Here is an 18,706-nt window from a genome sequence, read left to right as displayed (position 1 = left end):
TTTACAGGGATATACTGTATGTTGTTCATAATTTGTATTTCCTTTTGTTTTAGGAGGGATGGGTAACTTTAGATTTGTGGTTTCCCACAATCCTCCACTTCACGAAGCCGAACTTCCGGCAGTGACGTGTCGAGTCCGGTCCTTGCAAAACCGGATGTTGGTGGCTGTGGGTGGCGTCAGCTTGGCCAGCTGCACAGTGGACCGCTATCAGGACAGAGGTGTAACCGTGTAAATGTGTCGTGAAGAGTGGGCTGGAGTGAACATGGTGCTGTGGCTGTTCGGAACCGCGTTGCTGCTGACTCAAGCCGCCGGCTTCTACCTCCCTGGTCTGGCGCCCGTCAGTTTCTGTGAGCCCGGGAAAGACCAAGTCCCTGACTGTAAGGTAAACACGACATCTCCGGTCACCTGGACGACCAGGAGGTGCTCCAACGAAGCAACTGACAGACTGATGTAATATTGCATTCTGTAAAGTAAGACATGGAAGCTACAGAAATGCCTTAGTCTGCGCCAGTTAGCGCGTTAGCCACAACAAACTGCAGAGCGAAGCAGACAACAAGCTCGCACTGACAACGGCTAGCTGCGTTTGTTATTTGACAAAAGCAAACATTGACGAGAAAGAAGAAGAAGAAGAAGAAGAAGAAGTAGTAGTAGTTAATCTGCTTGTGTTTACTCTGACGTCACTGGTTCAGCTAAACCACGTAAAACAGAACAGAGATGACACTGAAGGAGAGACACTTGGCACATTTCTTGGTGCGTGTCACCCGAAATAGAGATTTTAATCGCAACTTGACTTTCTTTTATGATTAACATTTTTTATTTTTCTCATTTCAACAATACAACAATACAGTAACAACAACCCACCCATGCAAATTCCTTTCCTGGTTATCAACACCACCACTGTGCTCCTTCCTATTTATCTATCGCAGCTACAACCACTGCATTAGTGTATACAAAACATAGAATATTTATAACAAAATTAGACACAAAATCATATAACTACAAATCAAAACCACAAAATAAGTGCTCCATTAAAGTGACGGTTCACCAACCAAAAAAATAAACAAATAAATAAAAATAAGTAATAATAATAAAAAATACATATATACACAAACATACATATATACATACACATATAAACATACGCACATCCATCCATACATAAATATAAAATATATGTAAACAAATATGATTAATAAATAAACAAATAAATCAATTAAAAAAATAGTAGTAAGGTAGTAATGATAAAATAATAACAACAAAACCAACAATAATAATTTTCAGAAAACATATAAGCACTAATAGCTTATTATAAAATACAAACCTAGGTAAGCAGCACTGTTCTGTAACAAGAAAAACAAAAAAAACAACAAACAACTTGCATCTCTCCACCATATAACCCCTTTCAGGAGCCCTTTAAAAATGTTAAGTATTTGCCCCACTTTGCTTCATATAGATCCATTCTACCCAATTGTTTATACGATATTTTTTCAAATGCTGCAACTCGAGCCAACTCCAGAGCCCACTCTTGAAGGGAAGGGACCCCCTCCGTCTTCCATCTCCTGACAAGTATTTGTCTACCAATCATAATACTGGTTTGGATATAACTTTTGATATGTGTATCCTGTCCTGTCAGAACTGAACGATCACCCAAAATAAATAACCTAGGGCTAAATGTCATTTGTATATCTGTAATCTCACACAAATTATCATCGATATTGATCCAATATTGTTGGACCTTATCACATGACCATAAAACATGAACTAAATTACCTTCCTCAGATTTGCAACGCCAACAATTAGATGTGGGTAATAATCCCACTCTAAATAATCTGGATGGAGTCCAATAAAAACAATGTATAATTTTGAATTGGATAAGACGTACTCTTGCGTCCCTTGAGACTACTTTAACACCTTTACAAATTCTGTTCCAATCTTCATCACTAAATGTCAAATTCAAGTCCCTTTCCCATGTCTTCTGGAGAGCCGAGATAGGCCCGTCACCAAGAGTCTGAATCATCATAGAGTAATAAGTAGCTGCCTCATGCCCCTTTCCATACCCTTTAATTTTATCTAGGAATTCTGCGTCTTGGGGAACCAATGCAACCGACCCAAAAAACCCCACCAACATATGGCGAAGTTGCAAGTATCTAAAAAAGTGAGATGTAGGAATACTGAACTGTCGCACCAAATCCCCAAAGGACTTCAAGGAACCATCACAATACAGATCCCCCAATGTGATCACACCATTCACCCGCCATACCTTCCAATAAATAGGAAATTTACCCATCAGTAATTTAGGATTTAACCAGATACTCGAAGAGACATTCAGAAAGGGATCAAATTTAAATATTCGAGCAACCCTAGTCCAAATTAATATAAGATGAGAGATTATTGGATGTGTTTTAGCTTTTTTTACTTAATTTAGTAGACAAGACTTGCAAAGGTGATAGAGGGACCATCACAGCTTGTTCCATACAGTACCATGGGGGCTCTTTCAGGAGGGAGAGACCAATGTGCCAGGTGCCTTAAATTGAAAGCAAAGCATATCAAACCTTTTAAAATAACAATGAGGAATTTCTGAGGGGAGGGAGTGGATAAGGTAATTAATTTTGGGAACACAGTTCATTTTCAAAACATTAACTTTACCTGCCAAAGACAAATTAAGTGTTGCCCATCTCTCATCTCTCAAATAAGACACGGTACAGATCTGCTTGGGTCGGATACCAGTAGTAAAATGTCATCTGCATAAAGCATCAATTTATGCACCATCCCACCTATAGTGACACCCGGGAAATCAGTTGCCCCACGTATAGCTGCTGCAAGAGGCTCAATAGTCAAGCAGAAGAGCAAGGGAGAAAGGGGTGAGCCCTGCCTGGTTCCTCTACCCAACCTAAAATAATCTGAGACAAGCCCATTCGTCTGCACTGCTGCTTCTGGGGAATTATATAGCACACAAATCCATTTCATTAACGTAGCACCAAATCCAAGCTCTTCCAAAATTTTGAATAGATACCCCCATTCCACAATGTCAAACGCCTTTTCAGCATCCAAAGAGATTGCTGCAACTGGGGAATGGGCGTCAGCCATCGACCACATAACATCAATAAGGCGTCTAATATTATCTGAGGAGCTACGACCACGAATGAATCCCACTTGATCAGTATGGATCAATGATGTAATTACACAGTAAAGTCTATTTGCATTAATGAGATAGGACGGTAATTCTTACATTCAACCAAATCCTTACCCTTCTTAGGAACTAGACTAATAAGGGCCTGTCTCAGAGTTGGTGGAAATCTGCCCCCCTCCAACCCCCTCCTTATACACCTCCAGCAAGGGTGAAGCTAGCTCTGTCACAAAGCTCTTAAAAAATTCCCCAGTAAAGCCGTCGGGCCCAGGTGCTTTGCTTGAAGGTAAAGCCCCAATCACCTCTTTAATCTCTTCAACAGTAATATCCAAATCCCTCTGTTCATCTGTCAATTTAAGAAGTCCTAATGGTTCCACAAACTTATGAACTTCTTCCTCAGTAGAGGTAGATGTTGAACATTAGAGACTACTATAAAATTCTATAAAGGCCTGATTAATATCTACAGCTGCAGTAAGCAGGTCCCCAGCCGTCGACCTAACAGCAGGGATAGTGGAAGCCGACTCCCTCTGCTTTATACTATTGGCAAGCAACTTTCCTGCCTTGTCTCCAGACTCAAAATATGTTTGTCTGGCCCGAAATAAATTAAATTAAACCTTTTGAGATATTATGTTATTATACTGATATTTTAACTTTGTCAATTTCCTCATACCTTCTCGTGTCATCCGTTGCTTCAACTCTGTTTCAGTCCGTTTAATTATGCTTTCCAAATCTAGCAACTCCCGTGCTTTGATTTTCTTATGGTATGATGTGTGTTGGATAATACGTCCCCTAATCACAGCCTTCAGGGCCTCCCACGCGACACGTGCAGATGATACAGATTGCCAGTGAATCTCCAAATAATTATTTATTTCTGTTCTTATCCGCCCTACATTTACTGGATCCTGTAGAAGTGACAGGTTTAAACGCCATCTGTAAGACTTTCTTCTCTCACTCTGGGGTAATAAGTCCAGGCCAACCCAAGCATGGTCAGAAATAAGAATATTCTCTACGTCACAACCGATAGCAGATGAGGTGAGTGCCTTCGATATTAAAAAAAAATCTATTCGACTATAGGTTTTGTGAACGGGTGAAAAAAATGTGTGATCCCTACCGGAGGGGTTCATGATCCTCCAGATATCTATTAATCCCAATGACTTGCAAATTCTCTGCAATGTCACCGCCGTCTTGGGTACTTTACGCAAATCTGCCCCACTGTGGTCAAGAGCTGGGTCCATTAAAAGATTAAAATCCCTCCCCAGAACAACAGCATGGTTCCCAATGGCTTGTAACTTTCTTTCAAGATTGATAAAAAAATTCTAATCATCCAAATTAGGTGCGTATATGTTGGCCAAGATTAGCTTCTGCGACTGTATTTCAGCCAGAACAATAATCATCCTACCTACACCATCCTTAATTTGCTCAAGACATTTAAACTGAAGATATTTACTTACCAAAGTGACAACACCCTTGCTCTTGCTAGAGCCAATACTATAAAAAACATGTCCAACCCATCCTACACAGAGTTTCTCAGACTCCTCTCTTGACAAATGAGTTTCTTGAAGAAAAACCACGTCATATTTCTTATTCTTAAGCATAGTCATGACCTTTTTTCTCTTGACAGGGTGTCATCCCATTTACATTCCAAGTAGAGAGATGCGTTAAATCTATTTGTGGAGACATGCCTGCATACACATTACTAACACATAACCATTTAACAAAAACAGTACCTTTACATGGTGGTGGTGGTGGTGGCAACTAAACCCGAACATCCCCATAAAACTAACAATACAAAAAAGTGCGTAGCTAAACTTGAACTCTGCACAATTCACCCCCCACAGAAGACCCTCCAACGAAGGTCCAGCGGTCCGTGTCAGGTCCGCGAGGCTCCACTCGCTGTGATCCCTCAGGCACTGCTACCATGAAAAAGAGACTCCACCAGTGTCTATAAAATAACATTTGGATGCATAGGATGAGAATGTAAACAACTCAACCCATCAGTACTCACTGCATAGCGTCTATGAAAGCCTTGGCTTTCCGGGGACAGTCAAACGCCTTGTCACCCTTGCTGGTCTCAATTCTCAGCTTAGCCGGGAATAGCATCCTGAAACTCGCCCCCAACTGATGTAGTTTTTTTCATACACTCCCTGAATTTGTCACGCTTCATCTGGGTGGCTCTGGAGTAGTCGGGGAAAAGCATAACAGAAGAGTTTCCCCAGCTCAGCTTGCCTTTGTTTCTCGCTGCTCGCAACACCGCATCCCGGTCTGACAATCTCAAAAACCTGGCCAGTATTGGTCTGGGTCTATCACCTGGCGTGGGACGCTGGGTAGCGTCCCGGTGAGCCTGTTCAATCTCTCGTCTCCCCTCTATATCCAGCAAATTTGGCAACAGCTCCTCCAAAAATCTCACCGCGTCTCCTCCCTCTCTGCCGTCCGGAAAGCCGACGAAGCGAACAATGTTGCGTCTCGAGCGATTTTCCATGTCTTCTAATTTGTCCCATATCTGTCCGACATCCGTCTTTCTAGCCGGTGGGTTAGCTTGCCAATCCTTCTCGGTCATTTCCAAGTGCTCCACTCGCTTTTCCACGTCATCCAACCTTGTGATTAATGTTGAGAGTTTAGCCTCTACCGATGCAGTGGTGCGACGTATTTCTGCCAGCTCCCCTAGATCTCCGGAAATCTTTGTCAGTGTTGAGTAAATGTTACTGATATCCTGAGCTATGTCGATAGCTTGTTGCTGCTCGTGCTCGTTAGCTTCGTCTTGATCTTGCATGACGGCAGCGGCTCCGTGCGACCGTAGATGTCTTTTAATATCTCCACAGGCCGAAGACTTGGTCAGTTTCGACATTTTCCACACCCCTTCAGTTAAAAACAAGTATGCTAGACTATAATATCTCTGGTGTAAATATTTTAAAGGATTAATGTAGCAATGCTGTGCGGAGCACCCTACTCCGTGGCTTCTCCTCGCATCGCGTCACGTGACTCATCGCAACTTGACTGTCTTGTAATAAAAACCATTGTGTATGTATTAAAGCAGTGTTTCGCAAACGCTCTAGAAGTACACCTGAGAAAATATTGAGCTCTCTTAGCAACACCATGTCAACGATGGACTTTTCACAGGAGTCAGATTCATTCCTCATCCTTCTCTTCTGGTATCGCCAAATTATAATAATTATTTTTTAATTGTTTAATTTTCTACACACTCTGGTCAGACTTCCTCAGCTCCACTCTGATCACATACCAGGATATATAAAGTACAACAGTATGTCTGATTTTCTTCCAAGTACCACCAGAAGAGACTTGTGTACCACTGGTAGTACACACAGTTTGAGAACCATGGTATTGAAGTTTATGATTGTATTAAGTAGGACTGTGTAGGAAGTGTGCTGGAGCTAGTTTAAGTGTTTATAGTGTAAAACAGTGTTTCAAAACAATTATAACAAATGTTTCCAACCCACTTTGAGAAGATGACACTATCGTGATCTTATTCACAATATAAATTGTCACAAGAGCAAATTTATGCGTCATATAATGGTTTGGCAATTATTTCACAGCCATTTTATGTCATACACAGTCACCAGTCATTGTGAAGAAATATGTATTTATAGAGGCTGGAAAACACTGAGCACATTTATTTTAGATATTACTATATTTATTGCCAATCTCTTCATTATTTGAGTTTTTCTTTTTTAAATAAGTAAAACAAACTCTCTGATTTTGCAGCTTCTTAAATGTGGATATTTTATAGTTTCTTCACTGCAATTGTAACCTTTGATCTGTGGTCAAAAGAAGACATTTTAGAGCCTTGTGATTTTGAGGTGTGTGTGTGTGAAAATGAAAACATATCCTGGTTGTGTTAAAATCCTCACAAAGCACTGTCTTGTTTGATTTGTTCTAGTCAACCATTGAGCTGTTTGTGAACAGGCTGGATTCAGTGGAGTCTGTTCTGCCTTATGAATATACTGCGTAAGTATCACTCATCGACCATTTCACAAATATCTGTCCGATTTCTCCAGACTGTACAAGCTGCGTTTGTCTTATTGTTGTGTAGTAGCATGTAGAAATGATTATTTAGGGTGCAAGGCACAGTGTTCTGGTCTGAACGGTGTTCACCTTGTTGTCCAGGTTTGACTTCTGCTCAGAGAAAACATTGAAACGTCCATCAGAAAATTTGGGCCAGGTCCTTTTTGGGGAGAGAATTGAACCCTCGCCATACAAGGTACAAATAAATGAATGTATTCAGTTGACTGTGTTCACCATGTGTAAAATTGAGACGAATGATGGTAGCTGTCGACATCTGTTAATATGCTGATTGAATTTAGTAATAAATAGTAAGCAATGTAAAGTTTCAGATGAACACATTCAGGTAAATTTGCAGTTAAGTGAGACACATTGAAATCAGTGATTGAAAGTAGCTAAATCCACTTCATGCAAGAAACCATATAAATAAGTTATTTTACTTGCCAGGATTTTGTCGTGCTCAAAGATAACGATTTATAGCATCACAGCATCTTTTTTATATACAGTACATCCTAGTTTCACAGTTTCACCCAACTACGAATGGCAGGTCGATGTTGCAGTAATTCACAGAAATGATTGTTTTGTTTGTCTGCTTCTCCAGTTTCATTTAAAGAATAGTATAAATGTATGACACACTACAGCAATCACTTCCTTTAATACAGTTCAACCTGTTTATCAGTGTTTGTGTGAGTGTGTGGTGGATAAACACAAACATGAACAGAGCGTAACACAAGTAAAACATCATAACTCACGACTCTATGGACGCACACACTGCAGAGATCTGAGCCGAGCGGTACGTCTGTGGTGTGCTCAAGGACCTCGGCAGGCTGGGAATTCACATGTGTGGCAATGATAAACAGTGCATGAGAAAAACATGCACAGAGGGATGATCTTTTGTACAATAAAGAAGTAATAAAGATTGTATTTTGGAATTGTCAGGGTTGTTATCGCTCAGTCTGACAGAATTCTTACAACATCTACATTTTTAGCCATATAATGTTACTGCAAATATTGCCCTAATTGATAATGAAAGTAATCATTAACAGACCGATATTATACTACATTTGATTTTTATGGACAAAAAAAATTTGAATTTGATGTGGTAGATAAAGCTACTCCGATATCAAATTAAAAAGTCAGTCAGTCATCATCTAACCGCTTTATCCTCCACCAGAGGGTCGCCGTGCCAATCTCAGCTACATCGGGCGATAGGCGGGGTACACCCTGGACAGTTCGCCAGTCCATCACAGGGCCACACACAACTAGAGACAAACAACCATTCACTCTCACACTCACTCCTATGGTCAATTTAGAGTGTCCAATTTACTTAATCCCCACATTGCATGTTTTTGGACTGTGGGAGGAAGCCGAAGAACCCACGCACACACGGGGAGAACATGCAAACTCCATGCAGAAAGGCCCTTGTTCCAACCGGGGCTCGAACCCGGGTCTTCTCGCTGCAAGGCGAGAGTGCTAACCATTACACCACCGTTTGGACCCAAATTAAAAAGTGTTTTTGCAAAATGTTCCCGTGGCAAAAGATGCATTGTAAATAGCATTAATGTTGCTAAAACAGTGTATTTGCATGCTAACAGTGGGACCTTTGTGTTTCAGTTTGAGTTTAAGAAACCTGCAGTGTGTCAGAAGGTGTGTACCAAAACGTATGACACCAACAACCCATCAGACAAAAACAAACTGGATTTCCTCAAGAAAGGCATGTTGCTGAACTACCAGCATCACTGGTATGTAAGATGCACAGACATACACATAATGCATGGCACGCCACAATAGTGTGAAATATTACATCTTTACATTACATCTTTGAAATCACCCTTGAAGCAAATTATATTCAATAATTGCTGTCATTAAATTATTTCTATTTGATTACTGTTGTAAAAGGTCCAGTGTGTAACATGGCAGAGCTTTTATTGGTAGAAAGCGATATGTTTGAGTTGAATTTGAATTGAATGAAATATTTTTACATTTTCTTACGTTCTAAAATAAAACATAGGTTTCTGGAGCCTCAGAATAAGCTCTTCACATGTAAACAGTACATGTACACTTCTGTACTTTTGGAGGCCGCCATTTTGTGGATTGACTAAATTGCTACACAAACGTAGAACGACATTGTCAGTCGTGCTTCATTTCATTCTGAGATTTAGATTCACATGTCTGAATAAAATCTACAGCTCTTGGTCTGGGTTGATTATACTAACAGTTTAATATAATAATAATAATAATAATAATAATAATAATTTGTTTATATATCACTTTTCAAAAAACAGTTGAAAAAAATGCATTACATCACATGTCATTTAGCAGTCGCTTTTATCCAAAGCGACTTACAAAAGTGAATTTAAACATTTGGGTACAAATAAGAGCTAGAAGTAAGTAAGAGCTTCAAGTAGAACAAACTATGAAGTGCTAGTCATAAGTGCGATGTACAAGTTTTTTTTTTTGTCGTCTTAGTCGAGGTAGAGTCGGAAGAAATGTGTTTTTAGTTGGCGTCGGAAGATGTGGAGGCTTTCAGCTGTCCGGATGTCGATGGGGAGATCGTTCCACCATTTGGGAGCGAGGACAGTGAACAGTCTTGAGTTCTGCGAGTGCCTCTGCGATCCTCTCAGTGAGGGGGCAGCGAGCCGGTTTGTCGATGCAGAGCGGAGTGGGCGGGCTGGGGTGTAGGTTTTGATCATGTCCTGGATGTAGGCTGGATCGGATCCGTTTGTAGCATGGAACGCAAGCACTAGAGTCTTGAAGTGGATGCGAGCAGCTACAGGAAGCCAGTGAAGGGAGCGGAGGAGCGGTGTAGTGTGGGAGAATTTTGGTAAGTTGAAGACCAGTCGAGCTGCTGCATTCTGGATGAGTTGCAGAGGTTGTATGGCGCATGCAGGAAGACCAGCCAGCCAATGCTCTTAAGAGTAAAATCAACCAACTAGAGATCAAGTAGATCAACTATGTGTGAAGGTGCAAGTAGATCAACTATGTGTGAAGGTGCAAGTAGATCAACTATGTGTGAAGGTGCAAGTAGATCAACTATGTGTGAAGGTGCAAGAAGTAGTAGTAGTAGAAGTAATATGTGTATTTTAAGATCATGTAATACACATATTTTAATTTAGAGTGTATTTATGGTGTATTGTCACACATTGAAAGTATATCACAAGATTTTTTTCCCATATTGACCAATCCTATACTTTTTTTTACATGCTTTTCTTTTGTGTGTGTGTGTGTGTGTGTGTGTGTAGGATTGTGGACAACATGCCGGTCACCTGGTGCTATGATGTTGAAGATGGACAGAAGTTCTGTAATCCTGGTTTCCCGATAGGCTGTTATGTCACAGAAGCAGGTCGATCCAAAGACGCCTGCGTGGTCAATGTTAGTAACACACACACACACACACACAATGTCTCTTAGTTTGCATGATAGATTGTGAAGTAGACATACAAGACAAACAAAATAAAACCCTGTAGTTCTTGTGACTTGATCTGATATAAAAAACTAACACCAGTCGGATACTGACACGTTTGGTATCCTCTGTATCCTCCACACCACAACAACTCCATCCTCAGGTCTGGAGGTATTACACTTCTCTGTCATGTCGGGTCTACAGCATGTTGAGCTATTAGGAGCTGTACATAAAAGGGACATTGATCTGTGTATCTGTATTTTAAACTCTTTTGTGTTGTTCTTTTGTTGTTCAGTCTAACTTTAAGGAACAGGATGCTTTCTACATCTTTAATCATGTGGACATTACCATCAGTTACCACATTGTTGAGAATGAACAACTCGGAGCCCGGTTGGTTGCTGCCAAGATTGAACCCAAAAGGTAATGACTGACATTTTCAGCTGATGAATGAGTGGATACTGATGGAGCTGTGTTTCAGATGTTAGTGACTGGATGTGTAAATCTTTTCCTTTGTGTCCAGCTATGAGAACCCCAGTGATGACACTCCTGACTGCTCTGGAGGACCAAAGTTCCTGAAAAACAAATATGAAGGAGTGTATAAGATCCCATACACTTACTCTGTCAATTTTGTGGTCAGTACAATAATATGTTGCTCATCAAAGTCTCTGGACCTGTTATTAACACACGTGAATTCACCTGGATTTGTTTTGCAATGCACACTAGTTTCTATCTCTGGTGAGCGCACAAGACCCGGAAGATCAAGCTCATCACTTTGTCTGTTTCATTTTTGGCAGTGATGCATCATTTCTGTGCTTTAAGCATTAATATTTGTATAAAACCTTAGTTTTATACAATTTGTGACAGCACTCGGCACTCTTTATGTCAACATTCATATCAAATGAAAGATTGTTTGAAAAAGGGACCGTGGTAAACACAGCACCGTTGTCACTGAGCTCCTTGGTTGAGCTTTTGTCTTTCTGGTGCATTTGTGCACTCACACCTCATGTGATACTAGGGTGAAAATAAACACCCTGTTAGATGAGAAAGAATCCAGTGAAAGCACATATTATTTGTCTGTGTGTCTGTGCAGGAAGACAAAAAAATCCGCTGGGCATCCAGATGGGACTACATCCTGGAGTCAATGCCTCACACCAACATCCAGTGGTTCAGGTACAAACACACACTCTGACCTCTATTCTTCAATATAAACACATTTGGCTGCAAAGTGAATGTAATATCATGAACATGTTGAACATGAGTATGTGAATATCACAAGTGATGGGTTTGGATTTCCTCTCTTCCTGCAGCATCATGAACTCGCTGGTGATTGTGTTGTTCCTGTCAGGAATGGTAGCCATGATCATGTTGAGGACTCTGCATAAAGACATAGCCAGATACAATCAGATGGACTCAGTGGTGAGTACCTGGCGGTTAGGGCTGCACAGTGAACCACGACGTGTCAACTCACAGTCTCTGAAATACAGACAGAATGAGGAAAGACAGGGAAACACACAGACGTTGTTTACGTTTCCATGTCCACATACTGACGTTCTGTAATAAACCAGAAATACTCTCTGAGAAACTTTCTTGAGTCCATGTAACTGTATTCACTGCGCACACACACACACACACACACACACACACACTGATCTACAGTATATTGTTTATTCATTAACCTAATTCTTTCCAAATAGAATTCAGTTCAGTCCTCTGGTGGCAACACTGTGTTTTCTGTGGCTGGTTCAATGATGCGTTTACTGTTGCTATATTAACTAACATATGAAACAAGGCTGTTGAGGTCCACCCACACTACTGTGCTCCTGTTACACCTGCTGTCCACACTATCCTCTTACATATCTACATGTTTGTATACATATACACAGTGTGTGTACATGTACATGTGACACACACATGCAGAGTGTACAACTCACATAATAAAGTGTTTTCTAAGTTTGTATGTGCGTTAGTTACACAAACATCCATCTTGAGACATTGTTTTCCACATAAGCAGTAGTGTGGCTGTAGCTTTGATCTGCTCACTTCCTCTGTGTGTGTGTGTGTGTGTGTGTGTGTTCAGGAGGATGCTCAGGAGGAGTTTGGATGGAAGCTGGTCCACGGAGATGTTTTCCGCCCTCCCAGGAAGGGGATGCTGCTGTCAGTTTTCCTCGGCTCTGGGACCCAGATCTTCATTATGACCTTTGTCACCCTCTGTAAGTCAGAAAAAGAAAATAATCCCGAATGCTAGAGTAGGACCACCACATGATGACGCTGTCTAAAAGGTTGTTGTCTTTAATACAAATATTTAAATAAAGCAATTAAAACTAGATTACATGTTGGTCAGTAGTTGAGGAAATGAACATGTTAAGCTCTTTAATGTGAATATTAGTACTAGAATATATTAGTCATTACGAGTGAGGCTTTACACAACAATTACACTATTACTTCTCCTCAGTCTTTGCCTGTCTTGGGTTCCTTTCTCCGGCGAACCGTGGAGCTCTGATGACCTGTGCTGTTGTTCTCTGGGTTCTTCTGGGAACTCCTGCGGGATATGTGGCCGCACGCCTCTACAAATGTGAGTGAGGAAACAGGGAAGTGTGTCATCATTTTAATCAAGTCTGTGCTGACTAAGTGTACGGGCTGAATCTCCACATGGACTTGATTCTGCTGGGCCTGCGCCTTAAGAAATAGAGGCGTGTTTTTCCTTTATGGATAATCAAATAAACAGGTACTGACGCATGAGATAGGTGTGCTGTCAGTAAAAAAGACTCAGCTAATAGAAGTGTCTGCTGTGGACACTGACCTGTACGTCACACTTCTACTAGGGCTGCACGATGAATCGTTGAAAAATGACAATTTCGATTATGATTCTTCTGCATTTTATTTAAACGATCCCATTTTCCTCTCGGTTTCTCGCCCTAAACGCTGCCTTGTCGCTGCCGTCTTTCTCTACATATGAAGCGCCCCTTGATTTGGTGGAGAAAGTGTGTACAAAGAGAAATAAATACAAAATGGATGGTGATGAAAAGCCATCACAAAACCACCCGAACCGAGCTTTTGCCGAGAAAGAAAAGGTTTGCATTCAGCAGTGCTGTCACTAAAAGCAGGATGAGATTTTAGACATTTTGAACTGATCTACAGTTCACCAGTTGCTGCCTTGTTTTATCATTTTGTTACTTCAGTAAAACAAAGACTTTCAAACACACTCGTCACAGAATAAGAAATATTGACTTATTAAAGGGAGCGCAGTGGATCAACAACTGCTTTGTGTAGTAATGTAAAATTGCTGATTTTTATTCCCTGGACAGAAGGCTGTGAAACAGTGAATCTGAAAATGAATAAATAAACTGAAAACTCGTGTGGATGTGATATAGGGAGCATGTCTCTCTTCCCTTCTCTTTGGTTATTTTGCAGCGTTTGGAGGAGAGAAGTGGAAGACCAACGTTCTGCTGACAGCCTTCCTCTGTCCTGGGTAAGACTGTGACACATCACTCATCACTCATCACTCATTTCTGCCCAATCACTGTCGTTTTCTACGAGACAAACCTGTTACATCGTTCATCGTTGATCAGTCGGACCAGAAATGAAGTGTAATTGGAGAGACAGGAATCTCTGTCTCAGACTGGAAATCATAATCCTGTTCACCTATTGTCATTTTAACCAGCTCTACTTTCATTTTGACAGATTTTATTTGATGGAAAATATAAGATATGTTGCAGATATGTAGCTACCTGCTATGTGATAGCCTTTTATTTTACAATATATGAAAAACGATTTTTGCTATTTCATCACAAACACCTCAACATGCATGGACACTTTCCCCGACATCAGGTCTCAGTTTTGGACTGAGCCGGATCCTGAAAGAACTGATACACTAGTCGTGATGATCACGGGACCTGATGTCATTAGCAAACATCTAAATTCATTACTTCTCACGTTTGAATAGTGCTGATGATCTACAGCTGTGACCTAATCACTGACGTCATTAGGTCACAGTGTGTGTGTGTGTGTGCGTGTTTGTAATCAGACAGAATACGGCCCTGAGCCCGATGAGAAGATTGTGATTGACAGCTTTTTAAAAGCCTGAACATTATTCACATGTGCACACGCACACACAGCTCAGCCCGTGTAAAGTGATGGAAATGAAGCCTGAACCCAAAGATCTTCAGCTCTAGTACAAGTCAATGGTTAGAACAGTAGTAGTTATGGTTAGAGTAAGTGTCCAGGAAATGAAAGTAAGTGAATGTAATGTCCTCTGAAGTTTTGGGATGGTACTAAGAGTCTGTTCCCTCTCTGTGTCTTCTCTGTGTAGGGTGGTGTTTGCAGACTTCTTTGTGATGAACTTGATCCTGTGGGGGGAGGGCTCTTCAGCGGCCATGCCCTTTGGCACCTTGGTTGCCATTTTGGCTCTCTGGTTCTGCATCTCGGTGCCCCTCACCTTTATAGGAGCGTACTTTGGCTTTAAGAGAGCAGTAAGTACATACTGCATACACACTGTTCATCCATTCTACCTACAGACACTGTGTCATGACATGTGATCAGTGAAGATACAAAGGAACCACATGTAGAATTGTAATGTCTGGGTGATGTCAAGACACAAGATTCAGTTTCAGACAAACAAGTATTGTCTCACTGAAAACATGGGATCTATTTGTGTCTCTTAGTGTAGTATCTTCACATGTGTGCTGATGGTGGCTGAAGATGGACCTCTGTGACTGATTGACTGCTGTGATTTATTTGTCTAAGGGCATCGAGCACCCAGTGAGGACAAATCAGATTCCTCGTCAGATCCCGGAGCAGTCTTTCTACACAAGACCGTTCCCTGGAATCATCATGGGAGGAATTCTGCCTTTTGGATGTATATTTATTCAGCTCTTCTTCATACTTAACTCCATCTGGTGAGGATGAAGGAGAAGATCCGGCCGTGTTTACTCACAGGAAGTCACGATTGATTACACAGCTTCAATCTTATCAGAATTAGACACGGCTCGAGGTTTAATAGGTTCTTTTTTCATCATCATTATTGCTGTTAGTATAATTTCAAACTGTCCTGTGATGGGACTGACGTGTGCGTCCAACCACAAATGTAAGTGTATGTTATTGTGGTTTCTATGGAGACCAACACAAAACAGTGCATCATTGTGAAATGTTCTCTAAATGATTTACAAATATAATTATTGTTGTTATTATTATCATTATCATTATTATTAATAATGATAATGATAATAATAATAAAAAGAATATAAACAAGACTACGGTAGACTGTGTCTTTAAATAAATGATTTCACTTTAGAACTAGATCTTAACAACATGTCGTCTCGTGTCCATCCAGTCCACTTTAGGACACATGACTGTGTGTCTTCCTGTCCCGCAGGTCCCATCAGATGTACTACATGTTTGGCTTCCTCTTCCTGGTCTTTATTATCCTGGTCATCACATGCTCTGAGGCGACCATCTTGCTGTGCTACTTCCACCTCTGTGCTGAGGTAAACAGTTCTGTGGAAATGAACATGCAGCATCAACACTTCAGTTACTTCAGTGACGTTCATCTTCAGCTGTGACGTTCAGCTGTGACGTTTACGTTCAGCTGTGACGTTCACCTTCAGCTGTGATGTTCATGTTCAGCTGTGACGTTCACGTTCAGCTGTGACGTTCACCTTCAGCTGTGATGTTCATGTTCAGCTGTGACGTTCATCTTCAGCTGTGACGTTCAGCTGTGGCGTTTCACGTTCAGCTGTGGCGTTCACCTTCATGTGATGTTCATGTTCTGTGGCGTTCGCGTTCAGCTGTGATGTTCATGTTCCTTGTGGCGTTCCCGTTCAGCTGTGGCGTTCCGCTGTGGCGTTCACTTTCAGCTGTGTTCACTTTCAGCTGTGATGTTCATGTTCAGCTGTGACGTTCATGTTCAGCTGTGATGTTCAGCTGTGACGTTCACGTTCAGCTGTGATGTTCAGCTGTGACGTTCAGCGGTGACGTTCATGTTCAGCTGGGATGTTTAAACTCTTCTGTGTCTCCTCTCCTCAGGATTATCATTGGCAGTGGCGTTCGTTCCTGACCAGCGGCTTCACCGCGGTCTATTTCCTGGTTTATGCCGTTCATTACTTCTTCTCTAAGCTGCAAATCACTGGACTGGCCAGCACCATCTTGTACTTTGGTTACACCATGATCATGGCGCTCATCTTCTTCTTATTCACTGGTATGTTTACTGTTGACTGTGTGTGACAAAGCTCTACCAGTGAGGAATGTGTTGAGAGGAAATCCTTCACATTCAGCTGGACTGAGTGTGGAGGTCAAAGGTCATTCAGCTGGACTCTACGATGAAGTGACGAGAGTGTAGAGGTTAACGGTGATGAGAGCCCCTTGTAAAGGTGTGTTCCCTGTGTTTTCAGGTACAATCGGCTTCTTCGCCTGTTTCTGGTTTGTGACTAAGATCTACAGCGTGGTCAAAGTGGACTGAAGGATCCAAAGATGCGACCGACTGTATTTGACTGGGTGTTTTGTTTAGGTTTTCCTCCCATCATGCTTTGGAACCTTCAGTATTGACTAAATGAACTGAACACTCTCCTCCTCCTGCACTTTGTCGCCTCGGACACGTGACCAGCCTCGCTTTTCTTTGCTCGGTGTTTGAGCGTCGCTGACACCGGGTTGTTGTTTTGTACATGTGCATTAATCTGAGTGAGAAGCATCATCACAGAGCCACAGTCTGACACACGGACAGACGCCATGAGTCACACAAATACATCCTGAATGTCTCTTCAGATCTGGTTTGAATCTTATTTCATGTTACAGCAGCGTGAGGACCGCACAGCAGGATAGTTGCCTTAAATGTAAAACGCTGAAATGACTTTGATGAAGGTTCTGTTCTAATTTTAAGATTCTTAAAAATGTTCACTAAAAAGATCATTCTAAATGATCTTCATGTTACAGCAGCGTGAGCAGAGTACAAGCCCTTTTCACTGCAGGAGCAGTCGTTAACTCATCTGTTTAGAGCGGAGAAGCTAAATGGAACTGCTCCATCGTTCATGTGATGATTTTCACTTTGTCTCTCTGTGAGCGGTCCAACATTAACAGTCTTTGTTTGTTTGGTGAATTTAAACTGTGGAGCTGAGCACCCGTGGTGGAGGTTTATTAATAACATATCAGTTCATATGTTGCTTATATTCTCCATTTAAAAATGTCACCTGGAAATAATGACGTCCTCAAACAAAAACGATTTGAATTATTTCTTTGTGAAATGGAGCAAAAAAACCCCCAGAAAAGATTAACATTTAACAAACTGCTGATAATTATATTAAACTGAAACACTCTAACAGAATAATCAGTCATTGTGGCTCTAAAGTGCTATGTTTTGTCCTCTGGTAACGGACATGTGGTCACTCATGTGGTCACTCATGTGGTCACTCATGTGGTCACTCATGTGGTCACTGGAGACTTTGTACTTCACTGTCCACCTGTGACCAGAGCTCTCAGGTGTGAATGGAGCTCATGTTTTCATTTGAATTACATGATTTCTGTTCAGTACGTATTTGAAGAAGCTCCAACACTGTGATCTGTGTCTTGTCGCTTGTCGTCTCCAACTTGAATTTAAATTGGGTGACAGTGACAGTGGATGGAAGATGATTACATATCTTTCTGGATGAAGAGATGAATCTTCTGCTGAGCTTTACGTGCAGAGGCGAGAACATGAAGAATCCTCGTCAGTGACGTCGTTCTCATCCAACCAAAAAAAAGCCACAGTCCAAACTCCTGCAATTATTACTTCCTGCTAAAGTTCTCAGAAACTCAGAAAAGTAAAGGTCAGATTTCGATTAAACTCACTGTGTGTGTGCGTTTATGGCCCAAAGAAGAAATGATCACATTTTGATAGTGATGCAGATTCAAGATGAAAAAAAAAGACTTCATCTTGTGAGATAGGGAGGTTTGACACGTTTTGTGAATAAAGCTTTCAGAAATATCTGTTTTATTTTAAGGAAAAATAAATAAATAAAAAATCATGTCACTGTACCAGAGTTTGGTCTGTACTGTATTGTGTGTGTATGTGTGTATATACTTTTTATTATTATTTTATTTTTAAGTAATAGTTCACTTGTGTCAACAGTTCGATCCACACTCCATACCAGATGGTGGCGGTAATGCACCAAACCGTTGTTTGATGCATTACC

At 41.1% G+C, this 18,706-nt stretch overlaps 1 protein-coding gene across 1 annotated transcript; it reads left to right on the top strand.

The window, feature by feature from the left end:
* The first annotated feature begins 60 nt into the window (after positions 1–60).
* Positions 61–18,548, top strand: LOC122782309 (transmembrane 9 superfamily member 2-like). The gene is made up of 17 exons (XM_044046649.1): positions 61–382; positions 7,023–7,090; positions 7,250–7,343; positions 8,759–8,886; positions 10,387–10,516; positions 10,843–10,967; positions 11,068–11,179; positions 11,638–11,717; positions 11,855–11,963; positions 12,625–12,757; positions 13,000–13,119; positions 13,959–14,016; positions 14,857–15,016; positions 15,291–15,442; positions 15,919–16,030; positions 16,569–16,740; positions 16,934–18,548. Exons 1-17 carry the CDS (start codon positions 233–235, stop codon positions 16,999–17,001), a joined length of 1,971 nt encoding a protein of 656 aa, XP_043902584.1. The 5' UTR covers positions 61–232; the 3' UTR covers positions 17,002–18,548.
* Positions 18,549–18,706: the final 158 nt, after the last annotated feature.

This window comes from Solea senegalensis, linkage group LG15, assembly GCF_019176455.1.
Source record: "Solea senegalensis isolate Sse05_10M linkage group LG15, IFAPA_SoseM_1, whole genome shotgun sequence".
Taxonomy (NCBI): Eukaryota; Metazoa; Chordata; class Actinopteri; order Pleuronectiformes; family Soleidae; genus Solea; species Solea senegalensis.
The sequence above is the reverse complement of the archived record's forward strand: the minus strand, read 5'-3'. Positions and strand labels throughout refer to the sequence as shown.

What these genes read in the sequence shown, in the direction of transcription:
- LOC122782309 (XM_044046649.1), top strand. Translation starts at nt 233, where the DNA reads ATGTGTCGTGAAGAGTGGGCTGGAGTGAACATGGTGCTGTGGCTGTTC. An exon ending in CTGAACTACCAGCATCACTG is followed by an intron (nt 8,887 to 10,386) that starts GTATGTAAGATG and finishes GTGTGTGTGTAG; the next exon opens with GATTGTGGACAACATGCCGG. An exon ending in CATCTTCTTCTTATTCACTG is followed by an intron (nt 16,741 to 16,933) that starts GTATGTTTACTG and finishes CTGTGTTTTCAG; the next exon opens with GTACAATCGGCTTCTTCGCC.